Below are 22,626 nucleotides of genomic sequence, written 5' to 3'. Positions count from 1 at the left end.
GCCGTTCCCTCTCCTCCTGTCCCTGTTCCTGGGAGCAGATCCCAAATCCCACCGGCTGTCCCCTCCTGGCAGGGACTTGTGCAGAGCCAGAAATTCCCCCTGAGCCTCCTTTGCTCCAGGCTGAGCTTTCCCAGCTCCCTCAGCCCCTTCTGGGGCTCCAGACCCTTCCCCACCTCCTTTTCTTTCTCTGGACACGCTCCAGCCCCTCCATGTCCTTCCTTGAAGTGATTCCATGGAGCTTTGGCAGGGAATATTGGGGCTGTAAACTCCAGCAACCTCCTCGAATTTCAGGCAGGCGTTTCCCTCCTGTTTGGCTGGAAATTGAGGGGTTTGTTACCCCCTTTTCCCTGCCCTGGGCCTGGTCTGACATTCCCTACCAGGTGCCTCAGGCGAGCTGTGGTTGTTATCACCAGGGGCTGGCAAGGAAAGAACACTGGGGGTAGCAGTACGAGAAGCAGAACCTAAAATGACCTAAAAAAAGAGGAAAAGAGGGCTGTGAGTGTTGGGGAGCAGCTTTAGAGCCAGAACTGAGCACGAGGAAGCTCTTTGGATGTCAAACCTCAAGCTGCCCTCGCTGTCCTGCTGTCTCCATCCTTGGGGGAGGGATGTCTTTGTGTGTCTGTGTGTGTTCCATGAGCTCCAGCTCCACATTCCGGGCTGTGAGCGAGTCTGACGTGATCCTGCTGTTTTGTCAATATCATGGAAAGTTTGGAAATAGCTGCTTCAAAGCTCCCAAATGATACCAGGCTCTGCAATCTGTCTCTGCCGCTGCCAGCGCTTCTAAGTAACCAATTTCCCATGTGCTTAACCTTTTAGGGCTTCTCTTCCCCAGGAATTACTTTGGAAATCCCACTGAAAAGAGTGGGGGAAAAAAGGAGAATATTGCTATTTGCCCTTCACAGAGGTGGCTCATGGTTTTCCAGGTGTTTTCTGGGGAGTTTCTAGCTTTTAAAAATGGGTTGAGAGCTCTGAAATTTGGATGTTCTTTCTGTGTCTGACAGCTGAGCATGAGATCCCTCAATTTTCTGGAATTGGGATGCTGGAGGTGGGAGCTTCCCGAGGGAAGCGTGATCCAGGAAGGGATCAAACCCCAGGGAGTGGAGATGTCCCAGGGCTGCCTGGATTTTTCTTTCTGTGGCCCTGTCTCTGCATTTCCCCTCTGTGAAAGGGAATGGTCCCTGTGGAAAGAGCTGAGATAAGCTGGAGGAAAGTCTTAAATGTAATCTAAAAATAGATTAATTGGAAAATTGCAAGTAAAAGGCTGTGTCTTGCTCGGACAAAACTCCTGGTAACTTCAAAGGCAGATTAAAGACTTTGCCTGTGTCAGGACTTCAGTATTTGGCCCAAGAAGGAGACAAATGGAGGAGGGTGAGAATATTTGCCAGCAAGCTGGAGAAGGGAGAGATAAGGTAACAGATGAAACACTCAAAGTCAGCATTTAAGGACATTGCTGCCTGTGGAGATAATTTTATCAACTCCAGAGACAACCGTTTTTGTTTTTTTTTTTTTTTCTATGAAGTAAAATCTGCCCTTTATGAAGCTGTTTAAAATGGTATTTGTTATAAATTTGATTAGCTGTGCTGCAGGAGCCTGCTGTGGGGGACACAGTGCCAATACCTGTGCTGATGATGAGTTTGTGGATTTTCCACCTCCTGCCCTTCATTTTGGTGGTCTGACTTTGGAACCTGGACCTCTGTGTAGCTGGGTGGTGACAGCTTGTGTGAGGACAAAAAAAAGATGCTCTTGGTCTTGTGCTGAATCCTCTTGCTCCTGAAAGGGAGGGAAGGAGCTGACTGGAACTGTGGCAAGGAATTGGTTTCTAGTTTGGTGAGGCCCAAGTGACTTTTGCCTCTTAAACCCTTCCCTCAAGTCATGTTTAGCTATGAAACTGTTTTGTCCCACCCGAAAATCAGAAGTCAGTATTATATAATGAGTTGCAGGCTGCTCTGAGTGGAAAGAAAAAGGGGGGGTGGGATGGGTGAGAATAGAAGTCAGAGATGTGACTCAATATTGATTTCTACTTGTTTTTGTTGAAAAGCTAAAAACGCCAAGATGAAATATTTGGACTTTTCCTCGTGTTTCTTTCCTTTTTTTTTTTTCTTTTTTTTTAAATTTTTTTTTTCATTTTTTGCAAGGAGCTCTCTGCCCAGTTTGATTCCAATCCCTGAATAATTCATAGCCTGTAAATATCTCCCTCCTCCTCGGGTAAACAGAGCTTTTGTCTGCAGGGCTGGGAGCTGAGTGATGCTGCTGGGGGAGAGCAGAGGGGCTCACGGGCCGTGTTTTGTGTCTCCCTGCAGAGTTATGTCATGCCCAGACCACCACAGGGCTCCATGAGGATTTATGGAAGATGCTCCGTGTCTTGGCGCCTCTGGTGCTCCTTCTGCTGTGGCTGATGAGGATCTGGGCCAGCCCCCATTCCCTGAGGATTGGTGAGTGCACACCTGGCTGGGGTTTGGGTTTATCCAGCGCTGTTTGGCTGTTCTGGAAGGATCCTTGGAGGGGGAGATGGCAGGGTGTCCCCATTCAGGTGGTGCTGAGGTTCTCACCTTCCTCCAGTAAGAGAAGTGCAGTTCATGCTGAGTGGGGACACTGAGCTCCTCCCTGAGTTTTGGGAATGTTCTCTCTCCAGTTTGTACCCGAAATGTAGTTTATGATGAGCTGACACACTTGCTGAAGCTCCTCCCTGAGTTTTGGGAATGTTGTCTCTCCAGTTTGTACCTGAAATGCAATTTATGGTGAGCTGACATGCTTGCTGAAGTTCCTCCTTGTATTTTGGGAATGTTCTCTCTTTCCTTTTGTAAATGAAATTATTTTATGGTGAGTTTACACGAGGAGCTCCTCCCTGCACTCGTTCCTTCCTCTTGTAAATGAAATTAGTTTATGGTGAGCTGACACACTTGCTGAGCTCCTCCTTGCATTTCATAAATGTTCTCACTTCCCTTTTGTAAATGAAATTAGTTTATGGTGACTTGACAAAGTTGCTGAAATTCCTCCCTGCATTTTGGAAATGTTGTCCTTTCCTCTTGTAAATGCAATGCAGTTGATGGTGAATTTCCATGTTTGCCTTGGTTTTCATGGTGTTGTTGTTGCTCTTCCTGTGTGAATCCAAAGCCACCCCTCAAAGAGCCACCGAGGAGCCAAACCCGCCCCTGCCGTGTCCCACCCCCTCTCCTAAACCCCACATAAAACGAAACATTTCTCTGTCACAAATATATTTGCTCTCCATCGATGACCAAGGGGTACCAGAGCCCAACCTTTCCCCAGTTCAAGGGCGCCACAAGAATGTGAAAACCCCACAATTCCCCATTTGCGAGGAAGCCCCACGAGTTCAGGCTCCTCTGAGCCGTGTTAAAAAGCGTTCAGGGAGAGACACCATCATTTTCTGCGGATTAGGGAACAGAAATACATCCAGAAACATGGCAGTGGAGCTCACCTCGCAGACCTGACACTTTGCTCTGTTGTTTAGAAAGGAAACTGCTTCCCCTGGCTGCTCCCCCTGCAGCCACCAGCTGCCTTTATGAGCTATTTGTTGCAGATAAGCAGCTAATCCATTCCTGTCCCCATTTGCAACTTTCACAGGTGACACACTTGAAGTGAAATTACCTCTCCCCTCTGCTGGTGGAGCATGAGGCAGCTCAGGAAATATGGGGAGGGAGGGTGGGAGCTGGCAGGAGCCTGGCAAGGGTGGCCGGGTGTTTTATGTCCCTGGAATCCCTGATTCATGTGGAGCTCTCCCTGCAGGATCCCAGCTCTGCTGCCTGCATTTCACCTTGATGGGCACATCCTCCACTCCAGGCAGGGATGGGGATGGAGGGTGAATTATCAGGATGCTGAAGGTGAAAATCCTTCATTTTGCTTTGTGTGCCGTCTTTTTGGGGAGCTCTGTGGGTTTTGGGGAGTGTGGGGAAAAAAAGAGAGCTCCCCTGAGAGCACAGAGCTGCAAACCTGGGGTCTCTTTGTTCCCCAGAGTGAAAAGTGAAGGTGTTTGAGACCTGGGACTGTGATTTTCAGCTCCTAAGGGCTGGAAACTCAAATCTGTGCTGCAGCTTCCAGGTGGGAATGGCAGCTGCCTTCCAGCTTGGTTTGGTTTGGGAGGTTTGATGAGTGTTGTTCCTTCAAGCCACAGTTTCATTTTTACGGCGCCTCCAACAAAAAAAGTTAATAAAAATAAAGTGCAGAATAAAAAGAGGGGGAAAAAATATTACCAGCAGCCCTGAAATCATTCCCAAATGCATGCTTTTGGCAAGGCAGGGAGATATGGTATCTAGCAACATAAATCAATGCTCTGCATAGGGAAGGGAAAACAGACCGGCAAGAACATTTAAATATTCAAAGAAAATGCGAGCAAATGTTTAAAGCAATCCTGAAAACCATCGGATAACGGGCTGCTGAAATGCACAGGGATGGGATCAGTAATGGGAGGTGAGCTGGGCAGGGTCAGGGTGGGTTCTTCACCAGGAAAAAAAGAGATTATTCCCTGCAGCTCTTGGCTTCCAGGCAGAATGAAACACAGTGGTGCTGAGTCAGGGACACTTGGCTTGTGAACCGAGCCCTCAGCTTTCCTGCTGCTGCTTTTTTTGGGGGTTTTTGGGTGGATCTTGGCCCTGGCAGCCCTCAGTGGAGTGGAGAGGCAGCAGATTGCTTCATCTCTGAGCACACAGTGAATTTCTGCTGCTCTGGACAGGACCCACAGCGAGTGTTGCATTGCAGTGAGCTTGAGAGGCGTCATCTGTGCAAGGAATTGAGCAGAATGTGGGCTACAGGGTGACCTTCCCTGTGCCTTTGGCTGCAGAGGAGCAGCCTGGAGGCTCCTGAACACTCTGCTTCTCTCCTGGATACACACTGGGGGGAAACCATCAGTGCAAACCTGGTTTTTTTTTTAAGCCTTGAATTGTTTGTTCCCTTCTGATGCAGCCCTGGAGAAAATTTCCTGGTTCCTGTTATTTCTGGAGACCTTGGTGGGGAAATCCAGGTCTAAAAGCTTTATCCAAAAAGGTGATGTTGTACTAAGGATGGCTTGTGTCAGTTCCCTGCTCTGTCTGGGTGAATTATGGTCTCCATGGACCTCAAAAGCTGGGGCTGATCAGGGAGGGAATGAGCAGGCAGGGATGGGAATGTTCTCATCAGCTTTAAGAGCTCTGGGAGGGAAGGAATTGCCTCCAGGCAGCCTGGAGCCCTTGGAAAAACCAGTGCAAGGCCTCCCAAAATATCCTGGCACCTCTTGCACAGGTTGTGTTGCATCCAGCCACCCCAAAACCCAAAAATCCTCAGCTCCTTCCTGTCCTCCAGGGTAGCATCTCCCCCTGGCCCTGCTTTCCTGCAGCACTCAGTGTGTGGGAGCAGCTCTGGGTTTGTTTTTTGTCTGTTCACTCATGCTCAAGGAAGTGTCAGGAAATTTGCCTGAGTTATTTACTGGGTTATTTACTCAGCCTCACCGAGCAGAGCGTGGGGGCCCTAAATTGGCATTTTCTGGCTTGATTGATTTGGTGTTCTAAAGAAGCTCGTTTAAAATTCACACCCCAGCCAAAATTACAGTTTATCCATGGAATTGCCCTCACCAGGAGCAGGATCAGGAGCCCTGACAGAGGATCTGCTGACAAACTCCTTGCAAGGCCTTCTGTAGCCTTTCAGGATTGCCTGTGCCTGTGAAAATCCCTTCCCTGCCTCTGCCTCCCAGCTCTGCAAACTTTACACAATAACTCCAGCATCTCAGGGGGTTTTTGGGGCTGAAACTTGATGTTTTCCTGCCCCATACCCAGGGGCTGTGCATCCACCTCTGGCTCAGCTGTCATTGCTGTCCCAGTGCTTTGTGGCTTCATCCACCAAAGAAGCAATTTCTAGTCCAAGTCCTCATGAACCCCATCCTGATGCTGGGGTGTCACTGGAAATGTCACTCTGGGTAGTTTGTCCTTGTTTTTAGGCATGATTCCAAAATTCTGGAGTGCCTAAAGGGCTGTGGATCTCTTGTGTCTGCTCTGAGGGTGGAACTAGAATCACGGGATCATGGAATGCTTTGGGTTGGTTTGAAGATCCAGTTCCACCCCTGCCATGGACATCTCCCACTGTCCCAGGCTGCTCCAAGCCCTGTCCAGCCTGGCCTTGGGCACTTCCAGGGATCCAGGGGCAGCCACAGCTACTCTGGACACCCTGTGCCAGGGCCTGCCCACCTGACAGGGAACAATTCCTTCCCAATTCCTGCTCTTTTTGAGTTTTAAGCCATTCCCCCTCATCCTGTCACTCCAAGCCCTTGTAAAAAGCCCCTCTCCATCTTTCCTGCAGCTCCCTCAGGCACTGGAAGTGAGGTCACTCCAAAGCCTCTCTTCTCCAGGCTAAACAACACCAATTCTCTCAGCTTTTCACGTCAGGAAGATGTTCTTGGGGATCCCCCAGAGCTGTGAAAAGCTCCTGGCATTCAGCTGTGTGTGCTGCAGGAGGTGGGAAGGGGCAGGCTGGAGCTTTTTCTACATGGCTGTGGTTGTGTGGTACCCCTTTATTCCCATCCCTCTGTCACGGCCGTGGGTAACAGCATCGTTTGTACGGCCCCAATCCCTGTGTAATCACCCTCCTGAGGGGTTTATGATACACTAAAGCACTTTTTCAGTGAGTAAAGGCCCCAGAGCTGCCCTGCTGGGTGCAGTTTGTCCATAGGTGTGTCTGAGCTGGAGGGCTGAAGCAAGGGAAAAGCGAGCATTAAAGACTCATGAGGTAAAAATGAACGATAAGGGCAGAGGAGTTGTGGATAGATTAATTCAGCTCCCTCAGGACACACTGAATTCTCCTGCAGGCGCCGCAGGGAAGATCCCACAAGGCAGAATTAACATTTTAAAGGGTGCTGGTGGCTCTGATGATGAAGGTGCAGCCAGCCCCTGGGTGCTGGGGAAGGAGGACGCTGATGTCAGCAGGTACCAAATTCTTCCTCCCAGGTGTCAGGATGAGGGGCTGGGGGGAGAAACCCAGCTGTGCCTTTCACTGGAGGCAGGCAGTGTGGCTTTGTGGCACATTTTGTGTCGTGCCCAGCTCCCCACCTCCTGTTTGCAGCTGGCTCTCACAGCTTGAAACTCCTCTTTTCCCTCCTGCTGGAAACATTTAACACACACAAAGCACAAACTCCTTTCCTGGTGCAGCTCTGCCTTAGCCAAGCCCTTTGTGGATGCTGCTGATGGATCTGGAATGAAGAGGCCGTGGATTTGCTGTTCCCCAGCAGAGGAATGACCTTAGCCCGGCTCTGAAGCTGGCCAGGCTGCTTTGATCAGCCCAGAGCACAGGAACAATCTGCAGGGCTCACATGGTGGTGCTGTTGCTGGAAAACCTCTCCACTTGTCACTGGGATAAGTGTTTAATCCCAGCCTGGCTTGGCGAGTGGGGTGGGAGTAGGGCGTAATTATTGGGATACAATATTAATATTTCCCCCAATATTAAAAAGAGCCAGTTAAGTTCATTAAAGCGAAGTAGTTTTGTAGTTATTTATCATTTGCTGCTGGGGAGTGGGGAGAGGTAGAGAAAAATACAATATTCATCTGCTATCTGCTCTTTCAATTCTGTTCTGATTATTCTTCTTGGAGAGCGATGTCTTATTTATGGGTTTTGAGTTATGTGCATAAATAGTTGTTTTTTTTAAATCACCTGTACAGCTGCCAGGCCCTTCAGCAAAGCCTCATTTAGACTTACAGTGAATCACAAATGGTTTGGGTTAGAAGGATGTTAAAGGTTACCCAGTTCCAACGCCCTGACACGGGCAGGGACATCTCCCACTGGGGTCTGGTTGCTCCAAGTCCTGTCCAACCTGGCCTTGGACACTTCCAGCATCCAGGGGTAGCTTCTCTGGGCAAATGTTATCCCTGGATTGTTTGCAGTTCTCCCCAGGTGTTGTCTTCCTGTGTTCCAGCACTGGGAAGAGTGGCTGCCACTGCCCCATCTCCTTTACCCTCCCTGTCCTGAGCGATCTCGTTACAGCAACTCATCCACGGAGACTACTCAAGGATAAAATGAGATGGTTTTTATCAGGAAAAGGCAGCTGAAACTGTTCAAAGAGGGGCTGGTGACTGGTGCAGTCATTTATCTACCCTGCTTTTCTCTGGAATGATCCCGTGGAAGGTGTTTTTTTGAGCGCTTTTGCTGCAGGATCCCGGTGCAGGGTGTTGAGGCTCAGCCGGGGTCGGTGGTGGGCACCGAGCGGTATCCGTGTGCAGGTGGGAGGTTTGCATGCTATTCCCACTAAACCTGTGGATGCAGATTTTCCTGGGGCTGTGCTCGGCACCCTGGCAGCCTGCAGAGGCAGGAGGCTGATTCGCACCATGGAAGTGTGAGCAGAAACTGCGGGAGGAGCGCGAGCGCTTCCGAGCGGGAACCGGGACCAGCCGCCAGCGGGTTCCTGAGGGAGGCACAGACCCTGAGGGATCACAGATCCTGAGAGATTCACAAACCCTGAGGGATCACAGAACCTGAGGGATCACAGACCCTGAGAGATTCACAAACCCTGAGGGATCACAAACCCTGAGGGATCACAGATCCTGAGGGATCACAAACCCTGAGGGATCACAGACTCTGAGGGATTCACAAACCCTGAGGGATCACAGACCCTGAGGGATCACAGACCCTGAGAGATTCACAAACCCTGAGGGATCACAAACCCTGAGGGATCACAGACCCTGAGGGATCACAGACCCTGAGGGATCACAGAACCTGAGAGATTCACAAACCCTGAGGGATCACAGACCCTGAGGGATCACAGACCCTGAGGGATTCACAAACCCTGAGGGATCACAGATCCTGAGGGATTCACAAACCCTGAGGGATCCCAAATCCCGAGGGATCCCAAACTCTGAGGGATCACAGATCCTGAGGGATCACAGATCCTGAGGGATGCACAAACCCTGAGGGATCCCAGAACCTGAGGGATTCACAAGCCCTGAGGGATCACAGACCCTGCAGCCCTTCTTGGCTTTGATTTTCAGCAGTGTGAGAGCCCTTTCTGGCAGAGTGACAGGACTGGGTACCAAAGAGGGAGGGATTGATGGCTTCCTTCATCATTTGGGGGTTTTTACACAGATTTTATGTGCTCAAGGTTGGATGAGTTTGGCTTAAGAATCAACTGAGCCTCATCCTGCTGGGAAACTTAATGGAAAAAAGAGGGGATTTGGTGCAGAGCAGAAAAAACTCCATGATGAAAAAAGGGGATTGGTGCAGAGCAGGGAAACTTCATGGAAGAAAAGAGGGGATTTGGTGCAGAGCAAGGAAAGTCCATGGAAAAAAGAGGGATTTGGTGCAGAGCAAGGAAAGTCCATGGAAAAAAGAGGGATTTGGTGCAGAGCAGAGTGAGCTGCCCTGCAAGGAGAAGATGTCCAGGCACCAGGCATGTCCATGCCCAGCAAAGCAATGCCCCTTGCCTGGTGAGGGAGGGCTCTGCCTCTCTCCAGGCTGCAGCTTTGCCACATAAAACATAATGAGCTCCTCATCTCCAGCAGAGGAATCCGGCACTATAATAATATGAATAATAAATAATAAGCAGATTTATATTTTAGATCAGTGCCACGGGGCACGGAGCGAGGAGGGACGAGGAGTCAGCCAGACAGATCATCTCTTTCCATCTTTTGCACCTCTGTGGCGGAGTTATTTTTCCTGATCTGTTCCTTTTCATTAATGTCCGAGAGGCAGGTTATATTATCCACCCCAGGAGGCCTTTAAGCTTTGTTTTGATTCATTATATATCCACATACATATTATATAGATATAGATCTCTCTGTGCAGAGCAGCTGGATGGGGAAACCGGCTGGTAGTTATGGAAAAGAGCCACGTTACTTAAGCAGCAAATCAACGTTCTATTTCTTCACTCTCTTGTTTATTGAAAGCCATTTAGCCACCAGCACAGGGGAAGCTGCGGTGCCCCTGGGCACAGCAGCAGCTGCTGCCCTGGCCTGTGTGGCTTGGTGGTTTTGGAAGGTGACTGGGTTGGAAGCAGGTGCTAATTCAGCAGGAAAAGGGAAATTTAAGGAGAGGAGCCAGGGAGAGAGGGGTTGGTCAGTGGGGAGGTGACATTTATCTGTTCCAGGCACAGTCCTGAGCTGTGGCAGGGTGATGGGCATGGGTAGGTGCATGTGCAGAATTTTGTATCAAAGGTCTGGATTTTTACATTTGTTCCTGAATATTAAACATTCTCCCTGAGCCAAGGATCAGGATCTGAGAGTCATGTAACTTGTTTTATATCTAAATACAGTTCCTGCCCCTGGGCAGCACTTTGTGTATTTAGCTGCTGAGCCACTTTTAATACAGATCTTTTTGCTTCCCACAGAGGAAGCTACTGATAGCAAGATCCACTCTGCAATTTCTTTCATTATTTTTTCATATATATATATGAATAAAAAAGTCAATTACATGAATGAAAGATCCTTGGTTGCCTGCCTAAACAGCTGCCAAAATGAATTCCAACTTGGAGCCAAATTCAGCAAAGCTGGAATTTCTGCAGAGAGCTCCAGTGTGGCATGAGATGGGATTGTGCAGGAGGCTGCATTACAGATTCCTGCTGCCCAGCCCCTTGCCCCTGGCTATCCGTGTGGGCAGCCAGCAAGGATGGATTTCACTTCTCTGCAGGGCTGGATTAAATCTCCTCCTCAGAGCCACCACGCTGCCAGGCTGCTGCCTTGGCATCCAGAGCACCTGGGCACTTGGAGCTCCAAATCCCTTCCTCCCCACAGACCAATTAACTTGTGTGTAAAGAATCATCTGAAGTGAGCAGGAGAATTTTGGGGATGTGGGCAGGAGCTGGGTGGAGTTAGAAAATCTGGATAAGCACAGAGAGGGAGGCAAATCCTCCACAGAGGCAGGAGCAGTTCTGGAAATGACTCCTGAGGATGGGGACCTCTGGATGCCTGGCTGAAGAATGCGTTCCTTGTTTTTAGGGAAATAAAGGTCTGTAGTGAGCACAATGTGATTTGAAGGTCCTTTTCAGGCAGTGAGGGGGAGAGAGCCTTGCAGATTTTAGGTAGGTGCCCAATTTCCTCAAGGTGAGTTGAGATAAAGCTGAATTTGCCACCTGGGAGCTGTTGGAACCTTTCTGGGAAGGGCAGGGCGAGGATGGAGATGGGAGAAGGAAGACAAAAATCCACTCCAGCTTCAGCCTGTCGGAGCAGAGCTGAGATCCCCACCCTGGCAGTTCAAGGAAGGGTTTCTTTGTGCTCCAAGCCTCATGCTCGGGGTTTCTTCCTCCTGCTCCGTTACTCTTGGCACATTCCCGCGTCCTTGCTCCGTGGATGGGTGGGTTGCAAGCTCAGGAGCTCTCCAGGCTGAGCTCAGTGAGGTGTTAAAGCCCTCTTGCCGAGCTTTAGGCACTGCAGGGCTGCTGGGCAACCTTCCCAGAAGAGGAGCTTTTGACCTAGCAGGGCACTTCTCTCGAGTGCCCCTCTGCAGCTAATTGCTGCTGGCTCGCTGTCAGATCAACACGGCCCCTGAGAGGCTGAAATCCCAAATTGCCCTGGCTGGTGTTCAGCAGCTCCCACTCTCCACATCCAGGTGTTGAGGACGTGCAGCACTTGGAAAAGTCCCAATCCCAGAAGGGGAGAGCAACCTGCTGACAAAGCAGGGGGAGTGCTGGGTCCTGCCCCTCCTTCCTCCCAGCTTTGTGCTCCTCTTCCTCCTCTTCTCCCTCGCAGAGACCTCACTGTGATGAGATCAAAGCTGGAAACAAACCCCACTGCGGGAAAAGAGAAGGATGGAAAGATGTCAAAGAATGAAATTTTTGCTTTTTTGTGGGATGTCAGCTGTGAAGAGCAGGGGAGCATGTGGAAGAGAAAGAAGGACAACACCCAGGGAACAATCCATGGCAGAAAGGGCTGTGAGCAGTCTGGGGAAATGGGGAAATGGGGGTTTTGTTATTGGGACAACCATCCGAGAGCATCGTGTCACATTCAGGTGCCATCACAACCCAGAACCCTTCTTTTGGGGTGTAATTTGCAGAGGAGAGGAGTGTGGGCAGCCTGGAAGCAGAAGGTGAAGATCCTGGCGGGAGGAGAGCTCGGAGAATGCAGATGTGACAGCAGAGAGCTGGAGCTGGGAGGGATCTGAGAGCAGCGGGAGCAGCTCAGCCTGGCCTTGCCCTGACTCCAGCCCTGCCAAATGAGGGCTGTGGATGTCAGGAGGCTGCAGGGAGGGATGGCTGCTTTTCCTTTTCATCACTAATGAATTCTTCTTGCACCTCCAGACACTGTAGGGGCTTGGAGGGACTAAATGGAACTTTATGTGAAAGTGATGGCTGAATGTCAATGCTGCCGTCGGAGCCAATTTGGGAGCTGGAAAGTGCTAAAAGAATTAAGATTGTTAAATGGAAATAAGTCTACTTGGTTGAGATAAAATAGGGTTTAAATGAGTGAAATTATCAGTGGATTACCCTTGTTAGAGCACTGCCTTATTTAATAAACTGGGTTTTAATCTGCTGCGAGCATTCCTGAAGGGAAAGCTCAGCCTGTGGAGGTGCAGGGATGTGATGGAGGGGAAGGACCAGCGGTGCCAAAATCCTCTAGAATGGAGCCACAGGAGCAAGGGTTTTCCCAGGAGTGCTTTGTACTTTCACAAGGATCACTCTTCACTGCTTTACAAGTGGGTTGATCTTTGTTGGAGTTTCTCTGGGATCACCTAAGAGTGGGGATCACCTTGGTACCTCTGTGTCTCTCATATCCCTGAGGAGCATTTTTAGGGCAGAGCCACACAGTCCTGCATCTTTTTTGGGGTAAATGGATGCACTCAGAGCTCCCCTGGAGCTCTGGCAAGGAGTGATGCAGAGGGAGCAGCCTCTTGCTGCATTTAGGAGGGAATGAAAATGCTGGAAACCTTGAGTGCTGCAATTTTACCTGGAGAGAGAGAGTGCAGTAATTAGTAATGACCACTGATTACCTGCTGCTGCAGGAGCATAGCTGGCACAGAAGAGCAGCCAGGTGTTCTGGGCCAGCTTTACCTGCCCACCTCGCTTAATGCAGATGTCACCTGGAACCTCTCGTGTGCTCCTGACCCATCTCTGTAGTGGCAGAAAGCTGAACTGCTCCAAAATTTCCAGAATTGCCTGTGGAGGGAAGGACCTGATCTCTCTCAGCACTTTTGGGACTTTGATTTTGGCTGCTGGAGCTCTGGGCCTGGAGGTGACAGTGCCTGGCCTAGGGGGGAGCATCTGGAACAAGGGACAAAAGCACAAGGAGGGATGAGGCTTGATTTTCTTCTTAGTTGTGCAACCCTGAGGTTCCAGAACATCTTGTGTTCTTTACTTGGAGGATTTGTGAATTTGTAATTTTTTTTTTTACAGTCAGTTTTGAGAGAGAAATCAAGTCATGAGCGGGTTGGGAGGCTCAGGTGGGATTCAGGAATCCAGGATCAAATTCCAGCCTTGGGGTAACAAGGTTGTGGGTAACCCCACTGGATTATGCTCTTACCTGTTCAAAGGAGTCTGTCCTCTGTAAATATTCCATTTTTGGTAGCCTTGTTGTTGCCAGAAGGGCTGATAAAGCTGGCTGCAGGCAGAGCTGAGCCCATCCTGGATTTTTATCTCCTTTGCTGGTCTCTATGCCCAAAGTTCTTGCATCTCATGCAGGTGCCATTGTGTTGAGGGGGAATTCAGAGCTGGGAGAAGGCAAGGAAGGGGCTCTGTGAGGACTCTTGCTGGTGGGATTGCTGTTCACTCCCCAGGGCAGACTCCCAGGAGCTGGGCTGTCCTGTGAAATTATTCCTGCTTTCCTGCTGCAGAGGTGCAGGCCAGGATGAACGCCTGAGCTCCAGCCCCAGGCTCATCCCACATGAGCTCAAAACTTCTGTGATCTCCTTGCCAAGCCCAGGGGGCAGTGAGGGCTGGGAAGTTGTGATGTGGTGTCAGCCTGGGTTTGTCTGAGGATCATTCATTCACTGCCTCTCCCCTGCAGTCCCCAGGACCTGGCAGGATCCGTGCTTTGGGATGAATCTGTGCGTGCTTAACATCTGACATCCTCCACCTTGTTCCACATCCTCAGTAATTGCACCAGGGCAGGACTGCCCTGCTCCCAGCCCTTCCTTCCCCCTGCAGAGAGCTTCTGGTCGTGCTCAGCTACCCCCACTCATCCACATTCCCATTTTTCCAGCAGCAATTCCCTTCTGCTCTGTGTCCCTGGCACTTCAGGACTTCTTTTCCTCATCCCTTACACAGAACAGAGCCTGGCTGCTGCAGACTTCAGTATTTATTATCCTCTTTCTACCAATTTTTTCTACCAATTACCAATATCCAGTTTCTACCCATTTCAGTGGATAGAATATCCACAGAGTGTTTTTTGGCATTCTTGATTCTCTGGGGGTCCTGCTACCTTGGCAAGAAGAACTTTATCGTTCCAGCCATGCTCAGAAATCCCATGATCTCAATGACCACAGAAGATAAAGCAAAAAACGCTGGAGTTGGCAAGGAAATACCTTGCAGTGCTCATGCAAAGTCATGAACACCCCGTGTAATGCCCACCCCAGACGCCTCATGAGCCCCAGCTGAGTTTTTTAGGGCCAGGAGAGGCTGCAGTGGCTTTGCCCAGGTCTCCAAGTCCCCAGCATGAGCAGTCTTTGCCACAGGACAGCTCTGGCACCGGGCAGGCCCTGTGGCTGCCCAGCTTGGCACAACCGAGGAGCATCAGGGTGGTAGGAGATGGTTCTGAGAGCCCAACTCAGATTTTGGAGCAGAAATGTCATTTTCCTTGGCTGTGGTTGAAACCCTTCTCTTCCCTCCTGTGTTTGAATCCCATGGAGCATCTCATTAGGAGCAAATGATGCCTCAGGCAAGTGGAGCTGTAGAAAAGTAATCTTTATTAAGCACCCTCGGTGGTCAGAGCTGCTTGATGAGCTCTGGGGTTTTATTTGCAGGCAGCTTGGGTCGTTGTTGGGCAGGAAAAGGCTCTGAGCTCCCTCCAGTCCCTGTCTCCAGGGTGCTGTTTTCTACCTCTGCCCTCAGTCCCTTCAGCCCTGTGAACACTGCTGTCCACTCTGAGGACAAAACGAGTGGGAGAGCCTGGGTGGGGCAAGAGAAGGGATTCAAGGTGCCTGCAGCTCATCCTGAGTGGGACACAGACACAGATTTCCCCGGAAAAAATAGATGTAAAGAACCCAGAAACTGATGTGGCTTTTTGCTGGCGAGCCAGAGAGGGATGGGTTGAAGAGCTCTGGAAAATAAAGCAAGACAGGGGGTGCGAGTGAAGGTGTTCACACCTCAGGTAACCCTGTTGGAGGCTCAGGGTGGGATATTTCCATACTGAGATGAAAACCTGGAATCTCTGCTGCCTTTGCTCCTCCTTCTTCTCACAGAATTCCCAGAGCAGCTGGGGCTGCCCCTGGATCCCTGGAAGTGTCCCAGGCCAGGTTGGAGCAAGCTGGGATAGAGGAAGGTGTCCCTGCCCGTGGCAGGGGGTGGAATGAGATGATTTTAAGTTCCTTTCCAACCCAACCCATTCTGGGATTTTATGATTTCCTGGTTCCTGCCCTTTTGAATGACAAACTGTGACGGATCCGTGGCTGTTTGTTGTCCCGGGGCTGTCAGATTTCATTGTGAGGAAATGAGAAGCATTTTCAGGCATTAGCTGGCAGCACAGAGAGTTTTAGAGTAGCAGTTCATGCCACTGAACATGCTTTTGGAAGATGTGTCCTCATGCTTGGAGAATCAATTAACCTCGAAAACATTTGGTGGCTTGGTTTGAAGAACACTGGCTCCGAGAATTTCCTCTCCTGCTGCTAAAATCAGCCACCTTCAGCGTGAAGCATGGATGGTTTCTAGCACTGAAAGGTGAAGTGAGAACAAAAAAGAGAATAAAATAACAGCATAATGCCAGAAGAAATGAAAAAAAACCAACCCAAAAACACCCAAAAAACCCCAATAAAACCAAAACTAGAGCATCTGTGTGACTAAAACCCCTCTGAAAAGCAGTCATTGGCTGAATATATTTTGTTTTAAATGTCCTGGCTCTGTTCTCTGCTCTTCCCCACCCTCCCCATCTGGAAACCATCCAGCATTATCCATGCTTGAAAAGGCAGCACTGGCTGCGTGTTCTGCCCGAGCCAGCACCTGCAGGGAGCTGCAACAGGTCCCTGTCTGTCTGCTCTGTGCTTTTGGAGCTTTTTTTTGGGGTGGGAAAGCAGTGGGAAAGGGCACCCTCACCTGCTCTGCTTGCAGGGTCAGGACACAAAAGCTCCTGCACTCCTGGGAGACTCCTGATCCTTGGAATATCTTCCCTTCCCTGCTGCTTTCATGGATTTCTCTGCCAGAGCTGAATTAAAGCAGCTTTGGGGAGAAAGTGTTACAACCTCATTGACCTAAAGTTCTCACCCCAGCAGCAGCATCATCCTTCCCTGCTCCACACTGGGCTCCAGAAGGACGGATTTTGCTTTCAGTTGCAAAAAACTGAAAAATACAATGGGGATTTAATGCAGGAATCGCTGCTTACATCTCTCACCTCTTCCTCCCTTCTGATTCTGGCAGCAGAGCTCGGCCCTGGGTTTCGAGGCATTCAGGATTAAGCATTTCCAGGAGAAGCACCAAATTCTGGCTTCCCCTTCTCAGAAAACCCTTCCCTGGCCACTAAATCAGAATGGATTCAGTTAAACAGCTGAGGATCTGGAAATGTAAAATATTAGCCTTGGGTTTGGGTGTTTTTCCAGGCAGGTTATCAAACACCTGAGCAGGTGGATTTCTTGTTACACCCAGAGCAGCGGGGGCTGAGAGCTGTGGTTGTTCTACAGGGCTCTGCCTGGGGTTTTTCTGCTTTTTTGTAAGCCTGGGTACGCCACACTCATGCTTTAGATTTCAGTCTCGGCTTGCTAATCTGCTTTCTGACCTATAGAAGAAAATAGCTGGTAATTATTTGTTTACTTTGCGCAATTCAACTGTGCAAGAGCTTCCTTAGAAGAGCCAGGCTGGGTGATTAGGAGGGGAGGTTTATTTTATTTTGGTTTAGTTTATTTTGCCTGGCACGTTGTCTTTTCATTTGGAAGGGCTGAATTTCTTGGGGGGATTTTGCCTATTTTAGGAGGCTTGAACTCCCTGGCTGCGTTAAGGAGTGAAAAATGAAGCAGAGAAGGGTTGTGTGTGGGGGGGTGAAAAGTCAATTTTTATGTTCTGTGTTGTCAGGGTTTGGGAGATGGGGCTGGCCCGAGGCCATGAGCACAGCAGTGTCACCCTGATGGATTTGGATGGACTGTAAGGCACAGTTTTGGCTGATTATTCCTCAAATTCAGTCTGACCCCGTGCTGCACTGCAGTTCTGTGAAAGCAGGAGGGTGCTGAGCATCTTGCAGACAAAAACCTCTCTTCTGGGCTGGGATTATTCAACTAATCTCGTGATTATGGTGATAATCCCCTTTGCAGTGACACTCCTCTCCAAGGAGTTTTTCCCTCGGGCCCTTCCAAGTCCCAGATCCCATTTTCTCCTAATGCTGAAGTGCTCTATATTAAATTAAGGCACTCTCAGGGATCAGAGGTGTAAAAGTCCTGTGGTATTTAAAGCTTTGGAGTCTTTTGCCTGCCTGACCCTCCTGGGGCTCGTGGTGGGGATGGAGGGGAGGGGCTCTGCTCTTGCAGTAAAGATGGATTTTTATATTTTACCCCCTCTTTTTGGAGCACAACAAGCTGTGGGCAGTGTCACAGCCTGGCCAGTGATGCCCTGGACACTCTGGCTCTGAGGGCCAGCTGATTCTAAGTCGGATTTTCCTGCAGGGAAATCAGCCCCTTTCCCTCTCCCGCTGCCAGGTGCTCGGCAGCAAATAAATATTTTGCTCACAACTCATTGGAGGTGGCATCTAACCAGATGTGCTCTCACTTGGTGCGGCAGGAGATTTATTTGGTTGTCCATTTATAGCTTATTATTTCCTGCTGTCTCCCCCCTCCCCAGCCTAATAGCAGTTTGCTATCCACCAGGGTATACATTTTCTTCTGATTAAGTGCCGCTTAGCCGTTGGCTGCTTGCTCATTTTACTTTTATAGACACATTTACAGAGGCACAAGCGCCCAGGAGCAAGGGTAAGGAGAATGGAGACTTGCAACAGCTTGATTAGATTGGATTTTAATAAAGTTTCCAGCTAAGCTGCAGCACAACTATTCCTCAGTGTGCTGATGATCTCCAGAGGTCCCTTTCAACCCTGATTATTCCGTGCTGCTGGGGAAGGGGTTGCACAGCTCCTCACCTGGGCAGTGGGAGAGAATTCCCGTGGCATCCTTGACCAGCAGGGAGCTCGGAGCTCTGAATACCTCCAAGCTCATCTCTCTGGGGCGAGGAGAGATTTTTTTCTCCCGTCTTTCCGCAGCTGCTAATTAGTCGCAGATGATGAGATAATTTATAAAAATTAGGAACGATTTTCCCTCATTGTGCTAATATAGCTTGGCAATAAAACTGCTCTTTTAAGGGGGTGACTTTTCCCTAATGCAGGGATCAAGGCTAAAAATACATCCCTGTGTAAGGCAGCAGAGAGGGGGAGCGTGCTCCATCACCACACGCTCTTTCAGAAGTTCATGGGAACCTCGAGAAGGAACTCAAATTGAAATGCAAATCCCAGCCTCGCTGGTTGGGAAGGAGATGTTTGATGGTGTCACCTTGGTGGCAGGGGCTGGGGAGGAACCAGAATGCAGCAGGAGGCCCTGGTGTGGAGCAGACAGCGTTTGTGCCGTGGGGGTTTTGGCAGGGAATCAGCACAGGGAAGGTCTCTGCTCTCCCCTTCCCCAGCAGTGCAGAGAGACAGAGGGGGCTCAGCTCCCAGCTTTGCCTCTGCTGCGCCACTGGGACACGTTCCCTGCAGAGCTGGTGGTGCTGGGATTTGTTCCCAATGCCATTTTTGTGTTTGGAAGGTGCTGTTTGCCCCTTTGGCTGGTTCAGGGTCGAGCCAAGCCTGTGCACACGTGTCTGCTCAGTCTAGTGGGAACTGAGAACCGGGGGGTTGCTGTGGCAGCTGTTTGGAAAAAGACATTCATTAGGCTGAAGAATGAATTTTCCATGAACTCAGAAGGCCTCCAGCGCTCCCTCAGGCTCCTAATGATTTTGTCACAGTGTTAATCCCTCAGGTGAGTGGCGGCATTTTGATATCAGCAAACAAATTACGTTTTCTGCGGCGATAACCCAATCCGGAGTCAGGCGTGAGAGCAGAAAACAATTCATCAGCTTCTAATGGGCCCTGCAGAAAGCAGGCAGGGCTGGATCCAGCCACAGGGTGCAGCTCCCTGTGTCCCATGGCATTCCAGGGAATGTGTGTCCACACAGGACGCCTCTACAAGCACACCCAGGTAACCTGGTTTGGTTTTTAGTGATGCTCAGGATGTCCCTTCCTGACTGGAATTCTGTATTTTGAGAGATAATGTGCTGGAGAGTTTCCAGGAAGGCAAATCCCAGTGAAATGGAGGTGAGGGGGATCAGCTGGTGATTGAGGCTGTGGTGGGTACAGAAAGTTTTCACAGATTTAAGGGGAAACTGGGGAGAGAAGAGCACTTAGGAGTTATTAAATATATAAACAACATCAGTTTCAGAAGTTTCCTAACCTGAGAGTAGCCCAGGGCCGGGAAGCTGTTAGCAGGAATTATTGGATGGACTTTTGCTTTGACAGTAACATTTGTTCTTACAATCCAGATATGAGGCAGAGGCACAGAGAAAATGAAAGGAGTTGCCTGTAGCAAGCTCTCAAATTAACACCTCCATCTCCCAAGCCCCAGCCTGGTGCAGTGTCCATCAAGGCCTGGGAAGTGTGGAAATCTGCCTGGGCTGTTAGCAACAAACAGAGGAGAATTGTGGCAGCAGTGACGCAGGTGCAGAGGGTGAAACCAGCAGGATCAGGGATGGGAGCAGCACCTGGGAGCTGGAAAATTCAGCTTGGAATCATCTCCTGGTTTGGTGGGGGCAGAATTAATGTAAACCCGTTTGGGTTTTGTCACATGAAAGCACCCCCCCCCCTCCCAATTCCACAGCTGAACATTCAGTTCTGCTTTTTAATGCCATCCTTAAATATCTCCTTTGTCTCTGAATGGTTCTGTCCTGTGCTTTCTGGTGGGATTACCTTGCTCTCCCCATCTCTCCTGCCTCAGCTTTAGTTCCTAGGAGGAGCAGGCTCTGTTCATTCAGCCTCTCTGGAGATGTGAATACACAATTCTTTCCAGCATTTTATTGCTCTCCCTTCTCATTTAAGCATCTTTTCAGCTTTGCTTTATCTGTGTCAGACACAGAGCCATGAGCACAACCTGGCTGGGACTCCAGGAGTTCACCATACCCTGGGTGAATTTTATCTGTGATGTGCCTTTGAATCTCCCACAGTCCTCTCTAGTTCAGTCTCTCAGACATTTTTTTTCTTCGGTTTTCTTCATTTTTTCTTCTTTTTTTTTCAAACTCAGAGCCTTCTGATGGTGCTGCCAACAGCTGTGTGGCCTCAGGCTGTGCTCTTGTCCAGCATGAGTGAGGAAACTGGAGTGAGGTGTGGACAAGAGGCAGAGCTGGGAAAGGGGCACGAAAATTCCCATGAAAATCAGGGAATCTGAGCTGGAATTTGGACCAGCTGGACTTGTCTCCTTGCATCCTTTAAATCTTTTCTTCTGTGACAGTTGCAAGAATCTTATTAGGCATTTATCTACTTGGATATGCCGTATCTATTTATCTAGAGAGCATAATAAATAATCCTGATTTAGATCCATCCATCCAAACATTAGCAAAGTTGTGATAAAATCTGATCCTTTTATGCAGGGAACCCCTTTTACTGTGTTTCCTTCTGCTTTCATTCCTTATTCTCATATTCCTTATGTTGCATGCAGAATAATTTACTGTATTTTCTAGGATCCTTAAGCTGAAATTTTGGTTGTTATTGAGAATCAAATCACAAGGTTAATTTTGTTTATTTTGCAACTGGAAATAAATGTTAACTTGCAAAGACAAAAACACAATTTCACTGTATTTGAATTCCTCTGATTATCAATGGAATGGGCTGGGATGGAACAGGATGGGATGGAATGGAGAATAGGGTGGGATGAATGGAATGGAATGGAATGGAATGGAATGGAATGGAATGGAAAGGAATGGAATGGAATGGAATGGAATTCCAGCTGGTCCAGAGGCTGCAGGGAGATTAGGAAACCTTTTGTGGATCTGGCAGTGTGTGATGGCAGTGTGGGATGGGAAAAGCAGAGGAGGGAAGGGTGGAGCAGAGAGAGGATGAGGAGGGAAGCACTCACCTCTCCTTAGCAAGTGCTGCTTGCTCTTTAAAAGGGAAAAACCAAACCTCCTGGGCCCCCGGCCCTGCAGGTCACTAAAATAAGCACTCACTAGTGGCTGAATCAGAGGCTCCACACCTTCATTGCACTTGTAAGATCAATGGGTATTTCCAGCTCTGCCAGTTGCTCTGAGCTGTGGGATGTCAGCATGGACTGCCTGGGCAGAGGTTTGTGAAAATGTCTGGAGCCTATTAAGACACTTTTCCTGATGGGCCAGACCTTCCCTGATCTTCCATGCAGGGCATTCCCAGGGCCACAGCCAGGTGAGCTGCTGGCAGAGGTGTCCTGGAGCAGAGCAGCAAGGTCAGCTCATGATGTAAAAGTCCAGGCTACTGAAGGGCTGCTGAGGAGAATTTGTAGCTTCTGGACTGCTGCTGGGAGGCCTGGATGTAAATGACAATGCAGCTAATAAGGTCTAATTGGCTATTAAAGGAGGAAGCAGCCCTGGAGATGCTGAGGGCCAATTAACCCTGGGAGCCTGACACTGCTGCTGTGCAGTGATGTGTGAGGCCCTTCATAAACAGAGAGAGAGGACGGGGGCACTGCAGGTCCTTACCCAAATCCTCTGGAAACTGCTGGGGTATTTCAGTGCTCACTTGCAAGTGTTCTCCTGTCTTTGTAGTCAGTGGATTCAGCGTCTGGGCAGTGCAGGAGCCCCCCTAGAGACACCCCGTGGGCATCAAAGCAGCCCTGGTGAGGTGGAACTTCTCAGGAGGCTGATTTTTCACTCTGCTCAGCTCTGGGGGACTGAAATCCAAGTCAGGTGAGGTGGATCCCTGGGGAAGGCACATTCCTGCATCAGGCTGTGGTGGAGACAAGTGCCAGTGAAAGCAGGTGCCAGCCCCAAGGCTGGGGACCGGGGTGAGGCAGGGAACTCAGGAATGCTGAGATGGATCCTGAGCAAGCCAAAGGCTGTGGAAGCCACCAGGGGCTGTGGGAGGCTCAATCAATCATCCTGCCTCAAACACCGGCTGAGATCGGGGCCGTGGGGAGCCCGGGGTTTGACACAGGCTTGTTGCTAATTTGAATAAACAAATTGTGTCTAATGGCTTTGTCTTCTAATTGATGCCAGTGCCGTCTCGGTAAGGGAAAGCAGAGATATTCGGTGTTGCAAAGCGAGCTACCTGATTTCATAGTCTGTTTCTCTGCTAGGAGTGGGCAGGCAGAAAATGGGATTGGGTGGATTTGATGAGGAATTGGGACTTGGGAATCTCAGCATAATGTGGACCACATCTCAGACTTTGGAGTCTATTGCATCTTAATTGCATGAGGGTGGCTTTGTGTGCTGCTCTTGTGATGATGATCTTTCTCTCGTTCCTCTTCCTCTAGTTGATTATATTCTAATTTCTGCATTTTTAAATTTTATTATTTCTAATTTCTTTGTTTTTGCTTCTCTGAACTCTGACCTTTCTG

At 49.5% G+C, this 22,626-nt stretch overlaps 1 protein-coding gene across 2 annotated transcripts in view; it reads left to right on the top strand.

Annotated features, from left to right (window-relative positions):
• GRIK4 (glutamate ionotropic receptor kainate type subunit 4) overlaps window positions 1-22,626 on the top strand; it is a 170,065-nt gene that overhangs the window by 54,208 nt on the left and 93,231 nt on the right. For both annotated transcript variants that reach the window (XM_086861508.1, XM_086861507.1), the window contains exon 2: window positions 2,301-2,432. In XM_086861508.1, coding sequence (XP_086717634.1) covers window positions 2,351-2,432 — 82 coding nt within the window. In that variant the 5' untranslated portion in view covers window positions 2,301-2,350. The remainder of the gene's footprint in view (window positions 1-2,300; window positions 2,433-22,626) is intronic.

The sequence above is a fragment of the Cyanistes caeruleus genome, chromosome 23 (assembly GCF_971803275.1).
Source record: "Cyanistes caeruleus chromosome 23, bCyaCae1.hap1.1, whole genome shotgun sequence".
In the NCBI taxonomy this organism is placed as follows: Eukaryota; Metazoa; Chordata; class Aves; order Passeriformes; family Paridae; genus Cyanistes; species Cyanistes caeruleus.
Note: the sequence above shows the minus strand (reverse complement) of the source record. Positions and strands in the feature narration are given on the sequence as shown.